This window comes from Heptranchias perlo, chromosome 35, assembly GCF_035084215.1.
Source record: "Heptranchias perlo isolate sHepPer1 chromosome 35, sHepPer1.hap1, whole genome shotgun sequence".
Lineage (NCBI taxonomy): Eukaryota > Metazoa > Chordata > Chondrichthyes > Hexanchiformes > Hexanchidae > Heptranchias > Heptranchias perlo.
The window spans coordinates 23,583,495-23,593,358 of NC_090359.1; the positions used below are offsets into that span (position 1 = coordinate 23,583,495).

Genomic DNA, 9,864 nt, shown 5'->3' on the forward strand with positions numbered 1-9,864 from the left:
TCTCCAACAAATAGTTTCAATTTTATCATTTGCAAACTGCGTGTCGCTCACTGAGAGTCATCTGATGCTTCGGGGTTAGACAACAAGGAGGGGGTGGGAATTCGACCAGACGTAATTAAGTCCCCATTAAAGTCTGACGTGTGTTTTTAATATAATATTCTAATTTGATATGATTTATTGTTAAAACAGAATTGCAGGCAATTTGGAAATCAGGGAAGTAAAGTTGATTGCAATTTCTTTGCAGTGCAGGCTGAGGAGCTGGGAGAGGCGCTACAGTGGCACTATAGCGCCACCACTTGTGGGAGGGTATAATTACAGCGTGACAAGTTTACATAGGCATTTTCCATTGTGAAAGTTGACATAGGAATTTATAATGGGAAAGTTAACAGGAAGTGCATGCAAGATTGAACATGATTTAATATATTATAGAGAGATGCATCAAACATTTGGATACAGTCCATCGCTCTGCTGTTGTGGCACGTATATTACTGAGATATTACCAAGAGGCAGATCTCTGAGCCTGGGGCCCTGCTGGACGGGAGATTGGACTGTTGCACATATAGAGCCGATTCTGTGACCCATTCAGTGAGGCGTCACATCAACAGGCCTGAAAGGTACATTTTATTCGACAACTGAAGCACTGCGATCAGGCTAAAGTGACAGCGTAGCAGTGACTCTGCAGCACACTGGAGGCAGATGTGGCAGCCGTTTTGTTCGCACAGCAAGATCCCACAAACAGCGACAAGCAGACAGCCAGTTAGTCTGTTGCTGGTGCTGTTTGTTGAGGGGCGGTTTGGGAAGGGTGACCAGGACAATGATGGAACGCCATGTTGTCTTTCAAAATAGTACCACGGGATGCTAATATTGACCTAAACGGGCCAGACGAGGCCTCGGTTTAACGTCTCATCTGAAAGACGGCACCTCCAACACGTCCCTCGGTACTGGCACTGGGAGGGTCAGCCTGGATTTGGGGCTCAAATCTCTGGAGTGGGGCTTGAGACCCACAAGGTCCTGACTCCGAGGCGGGAGTGCTACCCACTGAGCCACATGGCGGGCAGAGAGGGAATGTATCCAAGGGTCTTACTGCAAACCAGCCCCAAGTAAGGGTCTAAATCCCTGCCTCCAGCACGCTCTGACCCCCAAAGTCCCTGTCGCTCTGCAGGCCGAAGGACTCCAAGCAGAACGAGTGCATTTCCTGCCACAGCGAGGGGTCCATGTACAAGATGCAGTATAGCGGACCCTGCAAGGAGCCGATCACCTCCTGCAGGTGAGCAAGGAACTGGCTCCTGGCACCAGGGAAGTGTTTGCCGAATATGTCGATGTTGAGACGGTGGTGATTGGCGCCCATGGGGATGGCGTAGGGGGCGGTGCACAGACTCAGGACGCTTGGCTCTTCCTTGCTATCCGCCATCCAGACTATGTCTTGCTTCAGCAACGTCTCCAGGTTGCTCCCCGACGCTTTGAAGGGCGCCCAGTCGTGGACGATAGTCTTCCCCGGCAGCACCGTGTCGATGACGGTGGGGTTTAGAAACACTCGCTTGACGTCGGCGGCCTGAAGCACAATTGGCTCTTGCCATTCTGTCCCGCTCGCCTTCAGCTGGACGATGGCGGCTCCCAGCTTTGGGCGGAGAGCTTCCACCTTGAAGTACAGCGATAGTATCTCCTGTAAACAAGCATTCGGGTTGGTGGTGGGTCGAAACTTAGAAACATAGAAAATAGGGGCAGGAGGAGGCCATTCGGCCCTTCGAGCCTGCTCCGCCATTCAATATGATCATGGCTGATCCTCTATCTCAATACCATATTCCCGCTCTCTCCCCATACCCCGTGATGCCTTTTGTGTCTAGGAATCTATCCAGCTCCTTCTTAAATATATTCAGTGACTTGGCCTCCACTGCCTTCTGTGGTAGAGAATTCCACAGGTTCACCACCCTCTGAGTGAAGAAATTTCTCCTCATCTCAGTCCTAAATGTCCTACCCCGTATCCTGAGACCGTGACCCCTCGTTCTGGACCCCAGCTAGCCAGGGGGAGCATCCTCCCTGCATCCAGTCTGTCTAGCCCTGTCTGAATTTTATATGTTTCGATGAGATAAGGTAATGGGGGGGTCTACTGTCGAGGCTGAGCAAGTCGGCCCCACTGCTGTAGAACCCACCCAGTCTTCATTCCAATCATTTCAACCCTCCAGCGGATTGCCATCTGGGCGGTGAAGGCAAGAATTTACCCAATGGAACGTTAGTAACAGGAGACCATTCAGCCCCTCGAGCCTGTTCTGCCATTCAATTCGATCTTGGCTGCTCTACAGAATGCAACTCGACGTTTTTATCCCCCCTCCCATCAATTTAAACAAGGCGGGGGCTCCCTTAAGGTCAGGCAACCCTCCAAATCCAATTTTCCCCTTCGCTATATCCCGGAAATCCAGGCACGGGAAGAGGTAAATCTGCCTCGATGGATGGATGGCGGTCCCTCCCGCCACCAAGAGGGAGCAAAGAGGACAATCCCAGAATTGAGGCCTCTAGCGGGTAAGAGCTGGGCCTGAAATGAAGGGAGAGGAGGGCACCACAAGAACCTCTGCCTCCACTGGGGGGGCGGGGCCATTTTGCACATGGCGGCTCCCTCCAGTGGTAAGTGGAGCGGGGAGGAGGGAGAGGCAACTTCTCCAGGGGCCTGGGCGCCCCCTCACCCGCTGCCAGTCTGGTGCGGCGGGCAGGGAAGGAGTGGTCCCTGGGCAAGGCCGCGGGAGGAGAATCCAGCCCATAGCTTGCAATCCATTGACAGCTGACCGACTGATCTACCTAAGGGAACATCGTGATCCTGACACCCTTACCCCACCCATCTCCGCTCACCTTTCACCCTTCAGTTAAAGTCAGAAGGCGAATTCCAATCTCGACACCATCCAAGATAAAGCAGCCCGCTTGATTGGCACCCCATCCACCACCCTAAACATTCACTCCCTTCACCACCGGCGCACCGTGGCTGCAGTGTGTACCACCCACAGGATGCACTGCAGCAACTCGCCAAGGCTTCTTCGACAGCACCTCCCAAACCCGCGACCTCTACCACCTAGAAGGACAAGAGACAACACCACCTGCACGTTCCCCTCCAAGTCACACACCATCCCGACTTGGAAATATATCGGCCGTTCCTTCATCGTCGCTGGGTCAAAATCCTGGAACTCCCTGCCTAACAGCACTGTGGGAGAACCTTCACCACACGGACTGCAGCGGTTCAAGAAGGCGGCTCACCACCACCTTCTCAAGGGGCAATTAGGGATGGGCAATAAATGCCGGCCTCGCCAACGACGCCCACGTCCCATGAACGAATAAAAAATAAAAAATCTCCCTTGAACCCAGCTAGGAAACCAGGTTCAAAAGGAGCACAAGTGAGAGATTAGGTTTCAGGTGCCATAGCGTAGTGGTTAGGGCATTGGACTGATAACCCTGAGGTTGTGAGTTCAAATCCCACCAGGACAAGTTAGAATCATAGAATCATAGAAGTTTACAACATGGAAACAGGCCCTTCGGCCCAACATGTCCATGTCGCCCAGTTTATACCACTAAGCTAGTCCCAATTGCCTGCACTTGGCCCATATCCCTCTATACCCATCTTCCCCATGTAACTGTCCAAATGCTTTTTAAAAGACAAAATTGTACCCGCCTCTACTACTGCCTCTGGCAGCTCGTTCCAGACACTCACCACCCTTTGAGTGAAAAAATTGCCCCTCTGGACCCTTTTGTATCTCTCCCCTCTCACCTTAAATCTATGCCCCCTCGTTGTGAGGTTGAATCCAACCTGGTCATTTGTGGGTTGGCACCAGAGAAATAAATGGCCGTCAAAGTTGCCAGTTTGTCGTTAAAAACCCAACTGGTTCGCTCATGTCCTTCAGGGTGGGGGTGGGTCGGAAAGAAGCGTGCGAAGGTGGCGTTACCTGTTTGCATATCAATTGAAACTTTGCGAGGACTTCAGGCCCGAGCCGGCCAGATCTGGTGTATCTCCGCACCTCCACCTCGGGGAACTGGGCCCTGATGAAATCCAAGCAGTGCTCCTGGATAAGGCCCGCGATGCCTTTTCCCCTTTCCCTCGGCGCTACTCTCAACCCTTCCACCACGGCGGTACGCCCGTCATCTACCACGTTTACCGAAACCAGGGCGATCTGGTGACAACAACAAAAACAACAACTTGCACTAAGGTAGTAAAAATGTCCCGAGGTGCTTCCCAGGAGCGATTATCAGACAAAATTTGACACCGAGCCACGTAAGGAGATATTAGGACAGGTGACCAAAAGCTTGGTCAAAGAGGTAGGTTTTAAGCAGCGTCTTAAAGGAGGAGAGAGAGAGGCGGAGAGGTTTAGGGAGGGAATTCCAGAACTTAGGGCCCCAGGCAGCTGAAGGCACGGCCGCCAATGGTGGAGCGATCGAAATCGGGGATGTGCAAGAGGCCAGAATTGGAGGAACGCAGAGATCTTGGAGGGTTGTAGGGCTGGAGGAGGTTACAGAGATAGAGAGGGGGCGAGGCCGTGGAGGGATTTGACGACAAGGATGAGAATTTTAAAATCGAGGCATTGCCGGACCGGGAGCCAATGTAGGTCAGCGAGCACAGGGGGTGATGGGTGAACGGGACTTGGTGCGAGTTAGGATACGGGGCAGCAGAGTTTTGGATGAGCTCAAGCTTACGGAGGGTGGAAGATGGGAGGCCGGCCAGGAGAGCATTGGAACAGTCGAGTCTGAAGGTAACAAAGACACGGATGAGGGTTTTAGCAGCAAATGAGTTGAGGCAGGGGCGGAGACGGGCGATGTTACAGAGGTGGAAGTAGGCGGTCTTGGTGATGGAGCGGGTATGGAGTCAGAAGCTCATCTCAGGGTCAAATAGGACGCTGAGGTCGCGAACGGTCTGGTTCAGCCTCAGACAGTGGCCAGGGAGAGGGATGGAGTCGGTGTCCAGGGAACGGAGTTTGTGGCGGGGACCGAAGACAATGGCTTCGGTCTTCTCAATATTTCAAGAGAGAGGTACACCAATGATCAGGAGCGGAGAAGCAAATGTGGAGGGCCTTCTGATCAGAGGATGCATCTCAGGGTCAAGGCATCATTGTTAACCATTGGAATGACCTATCATGAGAAACTCTGCTCTTTATATGGGCAGGGCACAGGGCCAGTGTGAGTGACTGATCCCAGAGGTGTGAAGATCCCCAAATTGTGCTGGGCTCCTCCTGTTACCCAGTCTCCCACTTCCCTGCCCAAACCTTCCATATCAAGAAAGTTGGAGCAAGAAGCAAAGATAAAAATTGTATTCCTTTGCACCTTTCAAGTGTCTCTCAGCCAAAGAATTACTTTTGAAGTGTTTTTGTTGGTAGATTTGTGCCTTGTGCCAATCGACAGTTATTCTCTTTTTAGACTATTTCGAAGAAGAGCAGGAGAGTTCTCCCCGGTGTCCTGGCCAACATTTATCCCTCAACCAACTCTTAAAAACAGATGATCTGGTCATTATCTCATTGCTGTTTGTGGGATCTTGCTGTGCGCAAATCGGCTGCCGCATTTCCTACATTACAACAGTGACTACACTTCAAAAAAGTACTTCGTCGGCTGTAGAGCGTTTCGGGACGTCCTGAGACGCTAATATCGATGCAAGTTCCTTGCATCTCATCAGTTTGGGCAGAATCCAAAGCAAGAGCCCAGAGATAAGACGACAGCGTGCCATCCCATCATCCCCCCCAGGCCCCGGCAGGTCGAACAGACCGGCCATACAGCAATTGAAGGGCGCTGTCAATCATGGGATTTCAACTCTGACCTCCGTGGGCATTGAACAAAGAAAAGATGGACCCTCATGGGCCTGTCCAGCCAGACGTCACCAATCCCTGCGTAAGGATAGAGTTCATCAGACTGTTCTGAAGTTTACTGATGTAACTATTGACTTCCCTTTATGAAGAGTGACTATTATCCTTTGCCTGTTAAGCAGGGAAGCTGAGTCAATCTAAAGTAGTGACCCTTGACCTGTTGAACCGAGGCTGACCCCACAGCAACGGTCAGCTTCAGGACGATGTAATCACCTGAGGTCACGCAAGTCTCCATATTTCTTTCCCTCCGTTTTTTTCTTTACACTTGGTGATAGTTTATAGGGAAACAGGGAAGTTACGGCAGATATTATCTTGCTGTGTTCAGGGTGTTGTCTATATTACTGTATCAACGTATCCACGTTAGTTAAACATTTACCAGAACAGAGCCACAAACAAACAATAAACTGATTGAAACATTTATTCAAGATCGATTGGTGGACTTTGCAGTCAAGTCCTGTGATTTAATTCTTAGATGGAGGAGGAAATTAGCTGCGTAACGGCAGGAATTCAGTTCAAGAAGGATTTTGCATTGATATCGTGCCTCTCGTGACCTCAGGACGCCCCAAGATCCCACAAGCAGCAAGGAGTTAAATGACCAGCCAAACCATTTTTAAGGTGTTGGTTGAGGGATAAATATCAGCCTGGGACACTGGGGAGAACTCCCCCCTTGCTCTTCTTCGAAACAGTGGCCGTGGGATTTTTTACGTCCACCCGAGGGGGGCAGACGGGGCCTCGGTTTAACGTCCTCGTCCATAATGCAGGTGTGGGGGGTGAGTGGGAGAGGAGGAGATTGGAGGCAGAGGGAGGGGGGGGGAAACAGAGGCTGGGGAGGAGGGGAGATCGGAGGCCGAGGAAGGGGAGATCGGAGGCCGAGGAGTGGGGCGATCGGAGACCGGAGACCGGCCGGAAATGTGCCTGTGCTTTCTGCCCGCCATATTGGGGGGCTTAGTAGGCCGGTTAGCGCCCGCAAAATGGATTTATAGGCCCTGGACTCGACCAAGGTTGGAAAGAGCCGGGTTGAGGGAGGGAGGAGAAGGCGCCGGGAATCAATTTGAGACGGAGAAGGTCACACTCACCACTCGCCCGTTCCTTTTGGCCAGCATCACTCTCCGGGCTGGCTCCTGCAGCCAGGTGCGGTAACGGACGGGCAGGTAGTCGATTCCACCGTAGACGTCTCTGGAGATGGACATCACCTCCTCAAAGTGGCCCTCCTGGGCAAGACAGAACTCCAGCCCGACTGGGCCCGGCTCCGGTTTGGCCCCCTCCATCTCGGCCGCGCTAAGGGAGGAGACCGATTGGCGCCCGCCTCGTCCGGTGAACCAGGACAGGGACCGCTCCAAACTCTCGCCTCACCTCAGGGAGAGGAGGTTTCACTCAACCTTCACTGTCGAGGTGATCTGGACCCTACGAAAGAAGCTCATTTGAGCCAAAAGTCTTGGTTTGCATTTCCAATGTAATCTGAGGTTGTTCGAGCGCCGAGGCCTGGCTGGTGGGAGAGGGGGGAGGGCATGGGGGGAGCGGGATGGAATTTGGGGCGCAATTCCGCCCTGCTGGGAAATGTTTTTGGGGGGAGGCTGGAAAAGGGCCAGTTTTCCACTGGTTCCCACCCGCACCTCAAGGGAACGGGTCTCCGAGAGTTCCCTGGGCTACACCGGGAATGTCGCCCGTCGCCTGGCTGGCCTCGATCCTCGCCCGGGCCGAGAAGGAGTCGGATTCCCGACCGACGCAGCTCGGTCCGGCCGCCATTTCGATTCTCGCTGGCGTTAAAGTCGAGGCGCCCGCCGGACTCAGTCTCCCGGATAAACGTAAAACCCAGCTTCCCCCGCGACGCAGAAGCTGCCCTGGGCAAGAAGCTTGAGGCCTGAGGCCTGTCGGGCCCTCAAAGGCAGCTCGGCCAGCTGGTGAATCGCAATTCGAGTTAACTTCCTCACCGGTAGCGGCCCACGGGTAAGTCCCGGGAGGGGAGGGCGGGAGCGATCGTGGCCCTCGGGAGGACTGTGTTGCGGGGGAGGAGGCTCCCTCATAAAAATTATTATTTATTAAAATAAAAAACATACCTCTGGTTGGCGACCGACGGCGAGGCCACTGGAGGATCCTGAACGGACTAGGCCCAAGTCCAGCCGTGTTCTTCGAGTAGCCCAATTTCGGCGATGGGAGCCTGAAACGGGTGCAAGGGGCCTTACGCCTGTTTCGGGCGACCGCCTGAGACGCCTGGCAAATGCCTGGCAAATGTTCAATTCTTGAACTGCAGCGCTTCAAGAAGGCGGCTCACCACCACCTTGTCAAAGGCAATTAGGGATGGGCAATAAAATGCAGGCCTCGCCAGCGACGCCCACCTCCCACGGACGAACAAAAAAAAAAATTCCGACACCGGGCGTTTTTCAGGCCTCCTTCGCACACAGGACTCCCACGAAAATTTCTACCCCTTTGCTGACTTGCTTCTTCCCCACAAGGAAACTTTCTCTCTGCTGAAATGATTTAACGATCTCTTAAAATTATTTTTTTTTCAGGTCCAAAAGTAAAAATTTAGCACTGGCCGCTTTAATTTCCGAAACCAATCTGGCCACGACTGATATTTACTGGAATCATTCCTACCCGTTCGGCATTGTCTACATTACCTGCGCCGGTGGTGATTTGCAGGAGTTGGAGTACGAGTCTCTGAATCTTTCACGATTCCTATCTTTATTCTGCACCATATGATTTATATCTGTGCCCTTTGAAACTTACACATTCATTTTCAAAGATCCCAAAGTACAAGGGTAATGTGTGAAAATCCCCTCTGCCTTCACGTGAGACAGTCTACTCTCCTGAATTTTTTTATTATTCGTTCATGGGATGTGGGCGTCGCTGGCGAGGCCGGCATTTATTGCCCATCCCCAATTGCCCTCGAGAAGGTGGTGGTGAGCCGCCTTCTTGAACCGCTGCAGTCCGTGTGGTGACGGTTCTCCCACAGTGCTGTCAGGAGGGGAGTTCCAGGATTTTGACCCAGCGACGATGAAGGAACGGCCGATATATTTCCAAGTCGGGATGGTGTTTGACTTGGAGGGGAACGTGCAGGTGGTGTTGTTCCCATGTGCCCTCTTGTGTTCTCTTGTCCTTCTAGGTGGTAGAGGTCGCGGGTTTGGGAGGTGCTGTCGAAGAAACCTTGGCGAGTTGCTGCAGTGCATCCTGTGGATGGTGCACACTGCAGCCACAGTGCGTCGGTGGTGAAGGGAGTGAATGTTTAGGGTGGTGGATGGGGTGCCAATCAAGCGGGCTGCTTTGTCCTGGATGGTGTCGAGCTTCTTGAGTGTTGTTGGAGCTGCACTCATCCAGGCAAGTGGAGAGTATTCCATCACACTCCTGACTTGTGCCTTGTAGATGGTGGAAAGGCTTTGGGAAGTCAGGAGGTGAGTCACTCGCCGCAGAATACCCAGCCTCTGACCTGCTCTTGTAGCCACAGTATTTATATGGCTGGCCCAGTTAAGATTCTGGTCAATGGTGACCCCCAGGATGTTGATGGTGGGGGATTCGGCGATGGTAATGCCGTTGAATGTCAGGGGGAGGTGGTTAGACTCTCTCTTGTTGGAGATGGTCATTGCCTGGCACTTGTCTGGCACGAATGTTACTTGCCACTTATGAGCCCAAGCCTGGATGTTGTCCAGGTCTTGCTGCATGCGGGCTCGGACTGCTTCATTATTTGAGGGGTTGCGAATGGAACTGAACACTGTGCAATCATCAGCGAACATCCCCATTTCTGACCTTAAGATGGATTCATTGACGAAGAAGCTGAAGATGGTTGGGCCTAGGACACTGCCCTGAGGAACTCCTGCAGCAATGTCCTGGGGCTGAGATGATTGGCCTCCAACAACCACTACCATCTTCCTTTGTGCTAGGTATGACTCCAGCCACTGGAGAGTTTTTCCCCTAATTCCCATTGACTTCAATTTTGCTAGGGCTCCTTGGTGCCACACTCAGTCAAATGCTGCCTTGATGTCAAGGGCAGTCACTCTCACCTCACCTCTGGAATTCAGCTCTTTTGTCCATGTTTGGACCAAGG

At 52.6% G+C, this 9,864-nt stretch overlaps 1 protein-coding gene across 1 annotated transcript; it reads right to left on the minus strand.

The window, feature by feature from the left end:
• Window positions 1–1,082: 1,082 nt before the first annotated feature.
• LOC137302173 (histidine N-acetyltransferase-like) lies at window positions 1,083–7,093 on the minus strand. The gene is made up of 3 exons (XM_067971837.1): window positions 6,902–7,093; window positions 3,924–4,148; window positions 1,083–1,663 (listed from the first exon to the last, which is right to left on the minus strand). Exons 1-3 carry the CDS (start codon window positions 7,091–7,093, stop codon window positions 1,109–1,111), a joined length of 972 nt encoding a protein of 323 aa, XP_067827938.1. The 3' UTR covers window positions 1,083–1,108.
• Window positions 7,094–9,864: the final 2,771 nt, after the last annotated feature.

What these genes read in the sequence shown, in the direction of transcription:
- LOC137302173 (XM_067971837.1), bottom strand. Translation starts at nt 7,093, where the DNA reads ATGGAGGGGGCCAAACCGGAGCCGGGCCCAGTCGGGCTGGAGTTCTGT. An exon ending in CCAAAAGGAACGGGCGAGTG is followed by an intron (nt 4,149 to 6,901) that starts GTGAGTGTGACC and finishes TGTTGTCACCAG; the next exon opens with ATCGCCCTGGTTTCGGTAAA. An exon ending in TTCAATTGATATGCAAACAG is followed by an intron (nt 1,664 to 3,923) that starts GTAACGCCACCT and finishes GCTTGTTTACAG; the next exon opens with GAGATACTATCGCTGTACTT.